The sequence below is a fragment of the Mchenga conophoros genome, linkage group LG9 (genome assembly GCF_057382185.1).
Source record: "Mchenga conophoros isolate Kocher_MC1m ecotype Shallow Benthic linkage group LG9, M_conophoros_male_GT1.1, whole genome shotgun sequence".
Classification (NCBI taxonomy): domain Eukaryota; kingdom Metazoa; phylum Chordata; class Actinopteri; order Cichliformes; family Cichlidae; genus Mchenga; species Mchenga conophoros.
Genome location: NC_140534.1, coordinates 24618919 through 24636668, shown reverse-complemented (window position 1 = coordinate 24636668; position 17750 = coordinate 24618919). Strand labels below are relative to the sequence as shown.

At 39.8% G+C, this 17750-nt stretch overlaps 2 protein-coding genes across 2 annotated transcripts in view; one reads left to right on the top strand and one right to left on the bottom strand.

Annotated features, from left to right (window-relative positions):
* Positions 1 to 13567, top strand: part of zbtb47b (zinc finger and BTB domain containing 47b) — a 40564-nt gene extending 26997 nt beyond the window's left edge. The window contains exons 3-6 of the mRNA XM_085287097.1: positions 2886 to 3033; positions 3481 to 3596; positions 4419 to 4563; positions 5177 to 13567. Of these exons, the coding sequence (XP_085143223.1) occupies positions 2886 to 3033; positions 3481 to 3596; positions 4419 to 4563; positions 5177 to 5625 (858 nt within the window). The 3' untranslated portion in view covers positions 5626 to 13567. The remainder of the gene's footprint in view (positions 1 to 2885; positions 3034 to 3480; positions 3597 to 4418; positions 4564 to 5176) is intronic.
* klhl40b (kelch-like family member 40b) lies at positions 13561 to 16818 on the bottom strand. The gene is made up of 6 exons (XM_085287098.1): positions 15559 to 16818; positions 15236 to 15396; positions 15029 to 15136; positions 14711 to 14896; positions 14375 to 14524; positions 13561 to 14118 (listed from the first exon to the last, which is right to left on the bottom strand). The coding sequence occupies exons 1-6, from the start codon at positions 16687 to 16689 to the stop codon at positions 14007 to 14009; spliced, it is 1848 nt and encodes a 615-aa protein (XP_085143224.1). The 5' UTR covers positions 16690 to 16818; the 3' UTR covers positions 13561 to 14006.
* Between the last annotated feature and the right edge of the window lie 932 nt (positions 16819 to 17750).

The window sequence follows — 17750 nt, the reverse complement described above, 5'->3', positions numbered from 1 at the left end:
TTGATATTGATATGGTATCACTGTGGGGTTGTATACTGTTGATCTAAAGTGGAATTACCCTGTGGAAACAGGAATTTTCCATTTTAGAGCATTTTGAAATCACTGAAAGTTAGGTCAATTGTGGACAATTTGAAAGGGCTTTTATTTTTGAAAGCAAAATCAGAATGACTTGATATTGATATGGTATCACCGTGGGGTTGTATACTGTTGATCTGGAGTGGAATTACCCTGTGGAAACAGGAATTTTCCATTTTAGAGCATTTTGAAATCACTGAAAGTTAGGTCAATTATGGACAATTTGAAAAGGCTTTTATTTTGGAAGGCATAATCAGAATGACTTGATATTGATATGGTATCACTGTGAGGTTGTATACTGTTGATCTAAAGTGGAATTACCCTGTGGAAACAGCAAAATTCTATTTAAGAGCATTTTGAAATCACAGAAAGTTAGGTCAATTATGGACAATTTGAAAAGGCTTTTATTTTTGAAAGCAAAATCAGAATGACTTGATATTGATATGGTACCACTGTGAGGTTGTATACTGTTGATCTAAAGTGGAATTACCCTGTGGAAACAGCAAAATTCTATTTAAGAGCATTTTGAAATCACAGAAAGTTAGGTCAATTATGGACAATTTGAAAAGGCTTTTATTTTTGAAAGCAAAATCAGAATGACTTGATATTGATATGGTATCACTGTGGGGCTGTATACTGTTGATCTAAAGTGGAATTACCCTGTGGAAACAGCAAAATTCTATTTAAGAGCATTTTGAAATCACTGAAAGTTAGGTCAATTATGGACAATTTGAAAAGGCTTTTATTTTTGAAAGCAAAATCAGAATGACTTGATATTGATATGGTGTCACTGTGGGGTTGTATACTGTTGATCTAAAGTGGAATTACCCTGTGGAAACAAGAATTTTCCATTTTAGAGCATTTTGAAATCACTGAAAGTTAGGTCAATTGTGGACAATTTGAAAGGGCTTTTATTTTTGAAAGCAAAATCAGAATGACTTGATATTGATATGGTATCACTGTGGGGTTGTATACTGTTGATCTAAGGTGGAATTACCCTGTGGAAACAGGAATTTTCCATTTTAGAGCATTTTGAATCGTTAGAAGATTAAGTCAAATATCGGCAATTTCAAAGGGCCATTACTATGAAAAGCAAAATCAGAAAGAATTTATTTGATATGGTATTACTGTGAAAAAGACTGCGGTTGGAAAGTGTTGATACAAAGTTCAAATAGTATTTGGAAATACGACTTTTGCTTTTAAGAGCATTATGAATTCATTGAAAGAGTAGTTCAAAAATGAAGATTCACAGGGCTTTTACTTTGAAATCCAAAATAAGATGGCCTTGACAGGGCACAATTAGGGTACAAGGCTGTGTCATGTAGATGTAACATTAGAGTTTCTAAAAAAAAAAAAAAAAAAAGCCTAAATTATATGTTATTATGTTCTTAACATATCTGTTAATTCACTCGAAGTTGGCTTTTATTTTGAAATCTGGTTTCCACATCCATTCCCGTAATACTTTGAAAACACAGGGAACGTAAAATCAACTGGAGGCTGGCTTGACTGCAAGTCTCGAATTGGAGGCTGGCTTGACACCAGTGACTGGTCCTGCAGCTCTTCCTGCTGGCGACGCACCTCCGCCGCCTGCTTCCGCTGGGTGGCCGCTATTTCGGCCACCATCTCGGCCAGCTCTTCCCTTCCCTGGCTCTGGTCAGTACCCGCCATGCCGCCTCCTGGGTTTCGGCACCAATGCAAACATACACGGCAGACCCAGTGGCATTTTGATGCTTTTTATTAAAGCTTTGACGGTTGCTGTCCACAATACTCACAGAGATGCAGCTCTCCCGCTGCCCGCTCAACACTATCACAACAACCCAACCACAGGACCCAGTACAATATTTAATTCGGCGGGGCGTGATTGCGGACACCGTGCAGGTGCGTCCGCCTCCTCTGCATGGCACCGCAGGCCACGCCCCGCCACAATGAAAAAGTGGTACAAGTGACCTCAAAGGTGCTGCAGAGTGGACTGAGAAAAAGGCAGGGAAGGACACATAAACAAGGAAGGAACCCATATAAGCTCAGCCAACAAGCTAGCAAAGGTGCTTGCCCATCAGATTGGAGCTTGGAAAACTAAACACGTAAATAAAGCAGGATGTAACACCAATAACTAACCTTAAAACTTGTTACTTCCTGGCAGTGCTAGCTACAGTTGTCAAGTTATATGTTTTGCAAACACTACATGGGTAAAAAAACAAAACCCTAAAAAACACTATTTTTGATAAATTAAGGTTTAGCTAAAGGTGTGAAGCCAAACCTATGTGTTGTTTGAATCAGTTAAACTAAACAGGAATTTTGTTTGTGGTTATTATACCTGATTTTTGTCAGTCTTTTTTGTAAGACAGCCCTCACTACACACCAGAACTGTTCCTTTAAGTCCTAGCAGTGCTACCTGTTCTGACATCAGTTTTATTTTAGGAAGTTGTTTTATAGAAAATAAAATAAAATGTTTTTTTAATGCATAATTGTTATTTTGTTTCTAATTAATATATGCATAATTGCAATCACTAAAACCAGTTGGAGTCAGTAACTCAGTCAAATGGCAGTCAGTAATAATCAGTTCTGATATGTCTCACTACCTCCACTATTACCCCTCGGCACCGAGCAGCTGGACTCCTGCTGTGGTTTTGAAGATCATTTGCTTCTTTAATCTAGTGACTCTAATTGCTTTTTTGCTACAGTGCATGCTCAAGTGTCTGTATAAACACACACACACCTGGATTGTATTTGTAAAGACTGTTCCAGATCACAATCTGTTTAATATCTCATCCCCAGTAATCATTCCATGCTCGCTCTCTTGTTTCTTCAAGTGTGTGACCTGTGGCAAAGCCTTCAAGAAGCTGTGGTCGTTGCACGAGCACAACAAGATCGTCCATGGCTACGCCGAGAAGAAGTTCTCCTGCGAGATCTGTGAGAAGAAGTTTTACACGATGGCCCATGTCAGGAAGCACATGGTCGGTGAGTGACAGTAAAATCAACTATCCTGGTTGATCACTTTGTTCCCGTGTGTTTCTTTAGGCTTCCTTTTTCCACATCCTACTGATTGTTTGGCAGGATTTGTTTTGGGTGTTGCTTTCCTTTTCCATTTTCTGGAGAGATAAGCATCTTACTTCCCAGATGGGCTTACCTCACTCTATGCTACTGCAATTTAAGGAGTTCCTATTATCGAAGGATTATTAATAATATGGTCCTAATTAGCCACTTTCTAGTATGGGAGAGATTGGATAGTCATATTCAGACTTAAGATGGAAGAAAAAGATGAAATGGACCCTTTGCCCTCAGCATTTATTTAGTGAAAAATAACCTCAGTGTTGTTCCTTAAATGCTTAGTTTAATTTCAGTCATGAGTGGCTCAGTATTGAATCACACAAACTAAGCATGCTCTGTGTTTGTGCCTTTGTGTAGCCCATACGAAGGACATGCCATTCACCTGTGAAACGTGTGGGAAATCATTCAAGCGCAGCATGTCCCTGAAGGTTCACTCTCTACAGCACTCAGGAGAGAAACCCTTCAAGTGTGAGGTTTGAGCTCCTTTTATACACTGCAGCTCTCCACTTTACTTGAGTGATAAGGTAGATTTAAAGATATTTAAAATTATTGGCGCTGGGAGTGTCATTTAAATCTGAGAAATTCACAGGTTGAGATCAAGTAAACCAGAGTCAGATGTCCAGATGTGCCGGTCTCGATTAAAAAACACTGATCGTTTAAAAAAAAAACCCACATAGATCTAGTCAAAGCCTCTCTTAAGAAATGAGAAGTATAGATGAAATTATTTCAGTGAAAGAATGTCTGTTCAAGTTCAATTTGGGAGTTTTTTTTTTTAAACAAGACTGTGACAAAAGACCACCAGCAGGTAGTTATTCAATACTGAAGCGTTTCGCTGGGTGCTTATAGTGACATCATAAATTAGTTTAGGTTGGCTGAGCATAAAGACAGAAAATGGGGAAAATGCTACTCGATTAGATCAGTCCTTGATGATAGAGGTCCCAGCTGGCTGCTGATTATGTCTAAGGTTCACCATACAGGCATGAGAGTGGTATTAAAATCTACTTGTTTAACCCTTTGCAAGAAAGCCTATTTTTAAAAAATATCCACTTTTTTTATGAATGAAAACTGAGCGCCATGTCTAATAGGTTCACAGGAAGGTAAAAAAAAGGGCAGTTTTGATTTAGTAGTACATTTTACAGCCTTGCTCAAGTCAGTCCCAGTGTGCTTTGTTGAAAACACCATACACGACTTCTGCTTTTTCTCCACAATGACTGAAGTACAACCTGTCGAGTCCATCTTTGACAACCAGCTGTAAAACGACTTTGCGTAAAACTGTTTCCTGTGCGCCTTTTCAGAACTGCAGCGAGCGCTTCCAGTACAAATACCAGCTCCGCTCCCATATGAGCATCCACATCGGACACAAGCAGTTCATGTGCCAGTGGTGCGGAAAGGACTTCAACATGAAACAGTACTTCGATGAACACATGAAAACACACACTGGTGAGTCCCTTTCTTTTGGTTGTGTTCATGTTGCTTCAGGGCAGAGCAACATTTATTTTAAAGGAGCATTTAAAAAAGAAAATATTGCAGAGCTGCAAACACTGACACCTTTGTGTCTTTGCAAAGCTTATTTGCACACCCAGCAGATGTGAAGCACTATTATCGTTCATGTTGGAGTTTTTGTGGCCTCCGTGTATTCTTTTGATTTAACTCAGCTTTGCTCTTTAACAAAACTGCTGAAAGAAACACGTGACTCTTTAGCTGCTTGATTGTTTTTATCTTTTATCCGTTTGTTGCCGTGCAGGTAACACCAATTGGATTGTTAGAGTTCTTTTACTGGAAACAGCTGCCTGCCACAGCTGGAAGAGATTCTGGTGGAGAGCATTCAGAGTGAATTAAAACAGTCAAGTCACAGGCCACAAATCAAAACTCTGTTCTGAAAGATACTGAAAAGGTCAGAGGAGAACTGCAGAGTTACTGCAACCAGCCGCCCTCCACGTCAGAATCATTTGATGTATGGCGAATATAAAAACACTGATTCTGTGGCATTAAACTTAACGATGCATGTTGAAAACGTATCGAGCAGGTGTCTTTTGTGTCTCCCGTTTTGCAGGAGAAAAGCCGTACATCTGTGAAATCTGTGGGAAGAGCTTCACGAGCCGGCCCAACATGAAGCGCCACCGCCGCACCCACACCGGAGAAAAGCCATACCCGTGTGAGGTGTGCGGCCAGCGTTTCCGCTTCTCAAACATGCTCAAGGCCCACAGGGAGAAGTGCTTCCGCGTCACCAACCCCATGGTTCCCGACGGCAATGGTGACCCCCTGGGCCTCGACCGGCCCTTGGCGCCACCCGCTGCGGACTCTTCCGGGCAGGCCCAGCTGGGCACGGCACTCCCTGCCACGTCCGTGACTACACCCGCTGCTGCCTCTAGCCCCCACCCCCTCCACAGCACCCAGCTGTCCCTCCCCCTGCTGCACTCCATGGGGGGGCTGCCTCCTACCCCGCATTTACCCCCGCCGCCTCCACTGTTTTCTGCTGGTAGGATGAACTCCAACAACTAACAAATCTCTGTAGCATTGAAAGCACTTTGTTACTTTTTGTTTTATTGTTTTTCTTTGAGCTTTTAAGAGGACTCCTGCAGAGGGAGAGTGATGCGCCTCAGTGACATTTACACAGAGGAGAAGAACAGAAAAAAATGCTACATGGAGGCCTCGTCAAAAAAAGAAAAAAAAAGGAGAAAAAAAAGAACAAAGAACACACACACACATAGTAATAAATAATAATTTTTTACTCTATTGAATACAATAGATAACCTCAGAGTCCAGTAGGACGTTTCACCGTTACTTTTCGACTCATAAATTTCACAGATGTGTCCTGCTTTCATTTGGGATTTTTTTTCTGACAACTCGCCTCTCTCCTGAGCCTTGCACAATGTATTGATTGTAGCATCTTTTACGAAATGGTAGGAAGCGCTTCCTAAATCTCCACTCATACTGGGATCATGAGTAGAGGGAGAACCACGTGGTAACGAGAAGAAATGATTTATTTTTTGTTCTCGGCCAAGATGTAGCGAGCGGTTCTGGTCAGACCCAGCAATAACCAAATGCTGATTTGTCTTTGAGCGTATACATGTATATGGCGTTGCCAATAACCAAATCCTGTTAGCTCACCTGCTATAGTTAAGTAATGTAATTCAGCATTTATAATCGATCCTGCACCTTACATTTAACTCCAGTGATATTTAAAGTGTACTCCTAACCGTCTTCGTTTTTATTATTGTGAATAGTGTGTAATTCGTGGCACGTTACGTCATTTCTTTTCATTTTTTTCTAAGGACTTAAGGAGAAGTCGGCCGTGCAATGCAGCGTGTGGCGTTCGTGATGGTGTGTGTGCGTGTTTGAGATGTGAGGCAGAGACTTGAGATAACAATCGTCAGATCAACGTTTAGCTAATCAACATGCGAGCTTTCCCGAGTCAGGAGATGGAGTAATTTGTCGACTCTAATCTTTTTTTTGTTTTTTGCTTTTTTTTGGCTTACATTAAGCAGGCGTGCATCGTCTCCTGCGAGATCTGGCTATGAGATGTTATGGCACTTTTCTGTGACTTGTTAGTAAAACCTGATGTACTCTGACCTACAATATACGTGTAGGATGAAATTGAGTGTTACTGCTATTGTTATTTACTGCTTATTTTCCCAACTAAACACTGTCTGTGTGTTAGATGAGTGTAGGGAGAGCAATGTTCACAAAAACGTGCTTACGTAGCCGAATCAAATGGCCACATTTCATTGCAATCTGATGTAATCCGTGTTGTGAAGTGATAAATACTAAATTATAATCTAACAATTAAAATTCTTAAAGAGTACTGGCAGAGATACATTTTTGGCACATCAGATGTGGCCACTAAAAGGAGCCCTTAGTGTTGAATTATATTATAACAGAGTGATTTATTTTTGTTAAAACAGTAACGTGTAGCAGCTAATTAAAACTGGGGAAGCACAGCGTAATACCCCTGAAAAAAGGCTTTGGCTCTGTGTACACTTTTGGCTATTGTGTGTCATAACCATAGTAGATCTGGAAAAAAAAAATCATGATCCGAGTATAAACTGCTTAAAGGAATAGGTTGCAATTATCTTTATTTGCGTTCTTGTTGAGAGCTGAACAAGAAAATTGGTACCACTCAAATATCTTGACTATTTCTTAACCTGCACACCATAGTGACCAGAAATTGTAATTTTTTTTGTACAAATTTAAGATATTTTACTTGTGATTTTTGCGTCGAATTTCACCGACCACTTCATTAGCTACACCCGTAAATTGGTCATTCATGCAAAGAGCTAATCAGCCCGTCACATGGCATGTAGACATGGTCAAGACAACATGCTCAAGTTCAAACTGAGCATCACAAAGCTGATTTGAGTGACTTTGAACATGGTATGGTTGTTGGATTCAGACGGACTGGTCATAGTATTTCAGTCTGAAAAAGACTATAACATGAAAATATCAAGTGAGCAGCAATTCGAGCAGATAGCACTCAAATAAGCACTTGCTCCTAACAAGTTGTGCAGAAGAGCATCTTTAACATATTAGCAGCAGAAGACCACACTGGGCGGCACTCCTGTCAGCTAAGAACAGGAAACTGGATACACGGGCTCACCTTTGCCATTTGGATAGCAGGGAAGAATTAGGGATAAGGAACATGAAAGCATGGATCCAGTCTACCTTTGGTGCTGGTGATGTAATGGGATGGTGGATATTTTCTTGGCACACTTTAGGCTCCTTAGTAGGAACTGAGCATTATTTAAACACCACACCCTACCTGAGTATTGCTCCTAAGCATGTCCATTGCTTCCAGCAGAATAACATGCTGGTTCGAATGATCTCAGACTGGTTTCTTTAACGTGACATTGAGTTTACTGTAGTCAAATCCACAGTCACCATATCTTAACAGAGGTCCAATAGAACACGTTTGGGGTGTGGTGCAACAAGAGACTCATATCATGGATGTAGAGCGAACAAATCTCCAGCAACTGTGTGATGCTGTCATGTCAACGTTGAATCTGTGCCATGAAGATCTAAGGCGGTTCTGAAGGCAAATGGGGTCCAACAACAACTAGCAGGGTGTAACTAAAGAAGTGGCTCGTTAAAGTATTTGCACAGAAAATGCAGAATCTGTAGGCAAGTGACGAGGCTTTCGGTACCAGAATCATTCTGGTTTTCTTCCAGTAGTCATCAATTCCCAAGAAAGAAAGCATATGCCAAAATGCAGTTTCGGAACCTTTGTCTTTTATCATTTAGTCAACCTTTAGGAAGCCGTCACCTAGATGTGCTGGAAGCGTCAAAATACTGTCAGTTTTCCCCAAAGGTTAAGTTAGCAGGCTAGTTTTTGGTTTTCCTGACTGGGAGAGTGTCACTATCCTCGGTTTTATATCAAATCAATTTAAGAGTGGTGCCAATCACTTCATGTAACTCCTATTTGAAAATTAAAATAAGAACTCTTGTTTGACACTTCAGTCGATTTTGCATTCGTATCGGTCTCTGAATACGCACTATCATTCTGCTCCCGCTCACTTTATGTACTTATAGCCTAACTGTAGTATGGCATTAACCTGTAAATATTGTTAAGATGTGCTTCTTCCTTGTGATTTATTCCTCATGTTTACATTCGGAGAGTCAGTTGAATGTGCCCCAAAATGTGTCCTGGCTGGTACTACGGAAAGTTGGAATTTGTGGACATGCTTTTGTAAATGTAATAAGCTGTTTTATATTTAAAAAAAAAAAAAAGCACCTTCATGTAGTCTTATGTCTAAGCTCACCCCCTATGTATTTCTTCAATTTCCACGGTTAAACCGTTAGGGCCACGTCAGACGTAATTTAATAATGGTACACTTTGTGTTTTTCTTCATGTGTCCGATACCTGTTTTGTATTTTGGTTTGCTGCTTTTGTACAGAGTCCTGTTTGAGACTGCCCTTTAAATGATTTAAAAGTGTAGAGTTCTTGAACTTAATGTAACTGAACAATATTCTGGCTGTGATTACAGTGAACTCCAGGATTGGAAGTGAGCTAAAAATGAGACATTTGGAGCACTGTGAGGAGGTAATGGCCAACACTGTCAAAGTCAAATGAAACTTTATTGTCATTCGTGACCATACAGTGAATAAAACTCCTCGATTAATGTGCAGAAGAATCTAAAGACATAATAAGACATATAGACATATATGAAACATGCCAGTTAAGATTTAATCTGGTAGGCTGATTGTTTAGTGCTGTTGCTCTCTTGTGGCAACTCGGTAAACTGCACTCCAACCCTTAGATGTACATTAATGTTCATAGTATGTGTCTCGTTATCATCGAAGAAGCATGTAAAAGCTCAAAATTGAGATTTTTCCCACTTCCCTGTTTTAAGAAGCACTAGCCCAAGAGACAACATTGAGATACCGTGGTTACAGGTTGTGTGTTTGCCTTACATATGGAGGGATTTGAATGTTTTTGCGTTATGGATAGTGACAGTAGCTGACAGTAAAGGAGGAAGTATAGTAGTTTATACTACTGATTTATGCACTTTTGTTTTGTGTTTCCAGATACAAGGTGAAAATGGGTAGCAGACATGTATAAATTGAAGTAAATTCCAGCATTAAATTCCTTTTAGGTTTTTTTTAAGGGTTTTTTGTTCAGTGTTGGTCTGAGTTTGTGGTTAGTAAGTTGCACCTTAGTTTTGTTTCCCTGAATAACTTTACTTGCTTGTGGTGTGGCATGTGGCACACCGAGGATGACTCTGTGTTATGCGTCAATCCGCTGGTGTTTCTGCATTCTGGTCAGTCTCTTTAATACTGTCCCACTGTTTAACAAGTATCCGTGACTCTTCCTTGAGGGTGCAATCAGTGCAGGCGGTTTCTGACTGGTTTGCTCACTTCCATTATCAAGAGAAATTACTCTTAGGTGTTTCCACTTTGCCTCTGTTGAAGGGACTTAATATGTGACTATTCTTTTTCATTGCATGAGAAAACATAAGGGAAGGACGGAGTTGCCAAATTCAATTACGAGAAAAACTTTTAGTGCACTTTATCCTTCAATCTAGTGGAGATACAGATATAGTAGCAGTTTCCTTGATCCTTCCTTTCCTTAAAATACTTCCTTGCCTTAAAATGGGAAATTATCAAAATGCAGTTATTGACTAAATGTGTCCTTGGCAATGTTCAGTCCTCTGAAGTGAAATTTAAAGAGAAAAGGGACATCAAAAGTGTACCTGTGTGGAATCAGACCAAGAAACCGGCTGTAAATAAAGGCTTCCAAGCATGCATAGGATAGGAAATCAAAATTCATCATACTGCTCATATTTGAAATGATTTGATGATATTTAAAGCTCAAAATAGTGTATTTGTGCTAAGAATATATTTCTTTTATAACACTTGCACATTGTATCAAATATAGTATAAAGTGGAGGACACAGTAACCAGAGGAATTTGGGTATAAAACTCTAAATTGACTTGTTAATCCTCCTTTGTTTGTTTTTGTGAACTAGTCTTCCTTCAATCCAGCTGCAAAGATAAAGGCCATCTGTGACATCAGAACAAGACTTCAATGAGTTGTAAAGAGGAAATGTATCAGATATGGACATTTATTATCCCAGATATTACCTAAATTGTGAAAAATGAATTAAACAGGCTGTTTTATTATTATTTTTAAGTGTTTTACAGTGAAACGGCAGTAAAGCTACGATTGTTAGACATGAAAAGGGAAATGTTGCACAGTGTGCAGGAGTCCTGTATTCCAGGCAGGTTGACTCTATGTATTTTGATTAGCCAAATTCTAATTTACTAAGGCTAGCAGCCAAAGGCTTGTATTAGATTAGGCAAAGGTGGACCTGTCCTTGTCCTTAAATGAAGGTTTGTCAGTGATTAAGTGCGTGCCTAGACACCACGGTGACTGTGCATTCTGCAGTGCACCCAAGGTTGCCACATAGCAAACTGTGAGAGTGGCACTTCGGAGAGTGCTCATGGGATTACTAAGGCTACGTTCACACTGCAGGTCTTAATGCTCAATTCCGATTTTTTGATCAAATCCGATTTTTTTGTCTGCTCGTTCACACTACAAATAAAATGCGACAGCAAACGCTCTCTAGTGTGAACGCTCAAAGCGGCCCGCATGCGCAAAAGAAGATGTCACACACAACGCGCTCTGTTTAGACCCAGAGCAACAGTATTGTTTGACTGATGGCCCTTAATATAAAGACTTCGGTCTTCACGTTTCCCAATTTTTGCTTTAAGTTATTTTGTTATTTACATAATAATGTAAATAACCTAATAATGATCCTTATTGCTGTTTAAGAGAGGAGCGGTGCTTCAAAGGATAGCTGTAGATTTCTGTCAGAATCTGCAGATTATACAGTACAAATAAAATGTTTACGTTGTCTTCCCAACAGTTTCACTGACATCTACACTGGATGGCCAGGAAGCGTTCGCGATGTCTTCTCGGGCGCTTCTCTGGCGCTGATAATTGGCTTCAGTCTTGTGTCGGTGACGTAAAAGGCGGATTTAATGCGACTTGACCGTTCAAACAGCAGTCGCTTTCTAAAACATCGGATATGTATCGGATTCAGCACCACATACGAAAGTGACCCAGATCGGATTTGAAAATATCGGATTTGCGCCGTTCACACTGTCATAGCATGATCGGATATGGGTCGCATAGGGTCAAAAAATCGGATTTGATGCGCTTTCGCCTGCAGTGTGAACGTAGCCTTAGTTAGGTCTCTCTCTCTCTTTTTTTTCTTTTGAAAGCTGCTAATGATGAAGTGTGTATCCAAAAGAATTTTATTCTGTGGCCTTCACCTTCAAGAAAAGTGTTGGAAATATTGCTGTCTTATTTTAGAAACTGAAACTCATGATGGATATTGGAGAGAAAGTATTGTATTTCTTTTTGTTCTTGAGTAAAGAGTTGATTTTTTTTCTGTTAAATCTGTTAGTGTTTGGGTAAACACATGGAGCCCCAAAACTGACAAATCTAATGATACCAAAAAGTAGCATTGTTAGTGCAATACAAATGAGATTTTAAGAGGTTTCACTTGTTCGAAACCACTCGAATATGGACAAAAGTAATTGACCACACACAAGGTGTAATGTGTAGGTTGCCCAGTACTTCTGTCCCAACAGTCTATATTTGGTTGGGTTCTTAAATTTTTTGATTGAGATGAAGCTAATTACCTCCTGGTTTTCACTAATGCCGCACACATTTCCACTAATTGTGAACAAGAAATTGTGTCAAATTTGATTACATTTATAGACAAAGGATTCATCTATTGTGGAAAAAAATGACAAGATCTAAAGCTTTTTATAAAACTTCAATTTACTTGGTTAAACTTTGAAAAGCTAACATAACAGTCTAAATGCTAGCACAAAAATAGTCTTTTGCAGTCTGTTGTGATGTCAAATGGCAAACTGTAGATTGACTATTACTAAGAAACTTTGTTTTTGAATACCTGTTGGCAAAAGAATAGATTGATTAACACTACTGTATGTAATGCTGGCTGGCATAGTTTCATGATAGCTGCCTAGCTAGCCAACAATCCTTGTGGGCACTGTTTTCAGCTAAGCTAGCCACAAAGCGCTCTAAGTTACTCCACAAGTATTACATGAATTTCAAATTAGTCACTGCCATTAACAAATACTCATCCATATTTATTATATATGCATTAGGAGAATTTAACACATGGTGAGGAAAATGAAACATCAGTAGGTCAAAAAGCCTGAATGAAGAAAAACGAGCACGTGATTTGGCAAATAGTAACTGCAATAGTAAAATGAGAAAACCACAGAATACCTGACTGAATTAAATAACTTTGTGTTTGTTTTACTGAATGTTTTATGTGTGTGTGTGTGTGTGTGTGTGTGTGTGTGTGTGTGTGTGTGTGTGTGTGTGTGTGTGTGTGTGTGTGTGTGTGTGATATTCCTCAATTCAGGTTAAAATGAATCTTTTGCTACCTTTTGGCAGTTTGAGGGCTCCATATGAACTAAAAGTGGGAAACAAGTGTAATTTTTGCATGAGAAAGTTTAGTTGTTGTTGTTTTTTTTAACATATCTTTTATGGTGGCTTTCCCCTGTTTTTGAGTGAAGCTACATGTGATGGTAACCATAAGCATCAATGCCATAGTCTATTCAAAGCTGTATTATTCACATTCGCATCACATTGCATTTCCCTTACTCATACTGCAGCGGTGTTAAAGAAACCATAATGTGTACTGTTATTTGCTGACTCTCTATAATGTTAACACTACAACTTAGTTAACTCTGGTGTACAAAGCCCATGTGTAGGCAGTAGTCGTCACGTTCAGCTATGATAAAATACTAAAAACAGTACAAGGACAGTAGTGTCTAGAGGTGCTAATAACATTAGACTGTATTTTCTGTCTTTTATTGTATTATTGACTAGTGTTTACTGTCTGTAACACAACAGAGCGTAATGAAATCATTTCAATATTAAACAGTATAGATATATTATTGCAAATTCAGATGTCTTTGTGTTTTGTTTTTTATATTACAGTAGTGCTTTTTTTTGGCAACTTTGCTGCCATCTGTTGGGAAATGCTTATATTTTCCACTCGGATTTAGACACTTTAATATTTTGATTTATTCCACACAGTGCAACAGGTGTCTTTAGGTTACTGACTCTGTAGTTTTAGTCTGAATCAGATTTAAACTTGTAGAAAGACATATATAAAATTATTATAGATCAAAAAGAAACAAAAAAACAAATCCACAGTATTAATTTGTTATAATTAGAAAAGCTACAACAAAAAATCAAATGCGTAAAATAAAACGGAAGAGAACAATGAACACATTGAGCTGAACATTGATGTCTGTGGCCCTGAACCGTTCTTTGGACTCTGGTACAACAACTGTGAACTAAACAGGTTCATGTTCATAAATGGGGACTGGAGGGGGTTTTACATCTTGGTGAGACGCAAGGTATTCAGTCGCACCCCCAAAACTGAAGCCCCTGAGGCGTACTTGATTTCTTTCAGGATCCCATTCCACTTCTTCTCCATCTCATTATATCTGAGGAGGTTAAGAGACAGTCGTCATTGTTTTTCCCAGGGCTCCTATCTCCCTCATTTGCGTTTAAATTTAAGTAATTAAATATCCACTATGAACTGAAGCAGGACGGTGGCATCTTATGTTGGGTTCACTGAGTAACATTTTAAATACTAACACAATTGAGTAAATACTAAATATAATTAAGATTACAGTTGTGCAAAGACAATTTAACAGTTGAAATAACTTTTTTTTTTTTTTAAAGTCTGTTACGATCTACCTCCAGATGTCGTTCATCTCTTTAGGAAGAACCTCTTCGCTGTCCTCTAAAGGCATCATGGCAAAACCTCCAACGGCGTAGAGGGAACCAGCCAACGACACGAGATTCAGGGAGCTACGTTCCTGAGGAAACGGCACAAAGTCGGACCACCTGCACCGCGTTAACACACACACAGAAAAATGTTCAGTTAGATAAACCATTTAGCCACAGTTTTATTACATTTATTATGATGTGTTGTAACTTTACACTGACTGTGTGCTTTACAACAGATAATTAGAAACAAACTAAACTAAAAAATAAAGTAAAAGAAAAGAAATATAAATATAGGAAACTCACTTGTTGGTAGCGATATCATACACCTCCATAGTGTCTGTCAGGCCGTTGTCAGTGACGCCTCCTGCCACGTATATTTTGTTTTCATGAACGGTGGCTCCACATAAGGAGCGTGCGTGCTTCATGGGCGCGAGCTCCTTCCATTCAAAACGCTTGGCGTCGTAGGCACACATCTTCTTTAGACAGCTCCTTTTTACAAAAGGGACAAAGACTCACAATAGTGACCTCTGAGATAAAGAAAACCCTCCTTTAAATCCTGAAGCCTTTTAGGGTCACACTTTTAATATGAACATTAATATTTTGCTTGAAGCATGTACTCACTTGTTGTCTCCCTTTCCTCCAATCACGTATACAGTGTCATTATGAGATAATGTTGTATGGCCGTAAACTGGGTATGGAATCGGCTCTGATTCGCCCCATTTAAAGGATCTGTGAATGACAAAACACATTATGTAGTTAATTATTAAGGATGACAAACTGAGTGCTTTTTCCCTAAAATTTCATACATGAACTCAAGGCTGTACTCACTGTCTGTCGTATACCAAGACTGAATCCAGCATGTGCTCCTGCTCCTTCAGCTCCTTTCCTCCCAAAACAAAGATGGAGTTCTCAGCCTCGCCCATTCCAAACAGAAAACGGGGAGAAGGCAGGGGAGGCATGCCGAGCCAGTCGGCACTGACCGGGTCGTACTGTGGTCACAGGAGTCAAACATTTGTAAATGTTTACAGTGTACAGAACTACAGTGTAGAAAAATATTTGCACTGAACTATATTTGTATGTGTACCACATGTAATTGGAAGTTTTTCATCTTCTCTTTTCTTTCTACAAACTTTGTCTTGACGCTCTCCTACCTGCAGGAAGTATGAGCACAGTGGATCATCCTTGTTCTGTTCATCAAAGAATAATCCTCCGGCCACAAAGATCTGGTTCTCCTTGGTCACCAGGCTGGCGTGGTTTTTGGGAATCTGTGTGGAAAGTGATGCCAGAAAGCAGTCGTTCCCCGTTGGGTCGTAGGCCACAGCGCCAGCATCATTAACCATCAGGATCAAGTCTCTGACAAACATCCCAAATCGAAGATTATCATTCAGGATGCTTGGGAGAAGGCCCTCTTCATCATCTTTATCTTCACTCTCTCCATCATTCCCTGCTCCACCATCCTCCTCCTCCTTGCTTTTTCTTTTTTTAACTTCTGGCATTTTCCCAGCGTGGGCATCCTTAACCAGCTGGAGTTTCTGCTGCAACTCGGGGTTAGAGGAGATAAGTTTGTGTTTCTCCACTTTTTCTCTCAGATAGTCCTCATTGACAAGACGCAAACGAATGCAGTCCAACAAATTCGGCAGCTCTTTCTCTCTGGTCTCTTTGTTCCGGGACACCCAGTTCATCAAAGCTTCAAATACCTCCTCTTCTGTCTCTACGTTTAGATTGTCATTTGATAAAATGGCTGCCAGCTCACTGGGAAGCAGCTGGAGGAATTCTTCATCTCTGGAGATGAGCTGAAAGCGCTCGCAGGCATAGTTTCGAGCAGAGATGGCCAATCTGGGACAGTCCAGCATCAAGCCGAGCCTGAAGATAGCCAGACAGTTGCTGAGGCTTAGGCGCTTTTGTAAGAAAGACACACATACAGTGAAAATTGAAGGGATCTGGTACATATTAGCGACAGCAAAGATATCCTGGACATTCTGCTCTGTCACATTGATCTTGGAGGTGTACAGATACTTCACGATGAGCCCCATGACACCTGGCTCCACATCCTCCAGGATAATTTCCCTCTTTTTGCTCTCGTCCAGGTCAGAAAGAAAGATGGAGCGGAAGTATGAGCTGCAGGCACACAGAACGAGCCGGTGGCAGGGAAACTCTTTGTCTTTGATCTTCAGCACACAGTCGACCAGCTTATCATTCTCCAGCAGGTCATAGAGGCCATCCTGGAGTAGAGTCTGCTGGTACAATCTGGGCTCATCCGCTGGGTTTATAGGCAGAGCCATCGTTCCTGGCAGAAGAAGTATGAAGAGCCTTTCAGGGGCTAAAGAAATCAAACAAAATGTATCTCCTCTATAACTAAGCTGTTCTAGTTTCTAGCCTGGAAAGAGGATTTAAAAGAGACACACCAGAGACAGCCCACTTCCTCAGCTGTCCTGACCCTTCAACTGAACTCCAACTGGAGGTTTATTTATAGACTGGGTGCTTGGTGTAGAGCAATGGGCTTTATTCTGGAACTTGAAATGTAATATCCATGCTTCCCCTTGTCCCACCTCGAAGTCCACACCGACCCACTCCCAGACAGCTGACACACTGCTTAATGGGAACTGTGTCCAGCATGAGTCATGGCAGACCCTGGAGTACATGGTTTAGTAGGCTTCTCTGAGGGGGTCATCTTAGCATTTTGTAGCATTACATACATGTGACGATGACTCTGTGGAAAACAGAGGAAACTCTGAAATGACTAATAGATTTATTTTAATACACAGAATGTTTAACATAGTGTTCTTGTTCATTTCAAAGAGAGAGTTATAAATAAGGATTTGGCAATATATTTGTTCAGCTGCTCTTTTAGACCAGTCTTTTTGCTAAGCTAACAGTTCTCAGTTTATTGGTGATCTGATAGGCTGCCACTACCACTATGAAAATTATTGTTTTCTAAAGAGCTGAATTAGTTTAAGTGTTGTTAAGAAGCAATTTATTTTATTTGAACAGAACCAAAACACTTTCATTGAAAAAGAAAGGCATGTAATAACCCAGGTAAAATGGGCCATTTAAGGTTTGACTGTCTTAGCTCTTTAAAAGCTGTCTTTAAAAGTAAACAGTACTTAACATTTAGCATTTGATGTGATTCGTCTGAGATTGCAAGGATGATGGTTCATTTTGCCACAGAAAACTCCATGGTGAGTGACCTGACTTGTTAAAACTTACTCTTCAATAATAAGGTGAATAAGAACCAAATGAACATCTAGACATTTTGATTCATAATCCATGTTGTGCTGTCCTCTGCCAGAAAAATGCAGATAATTTTCTAAATTAAGCAAATTTGTATGAAAAAACATTTTTA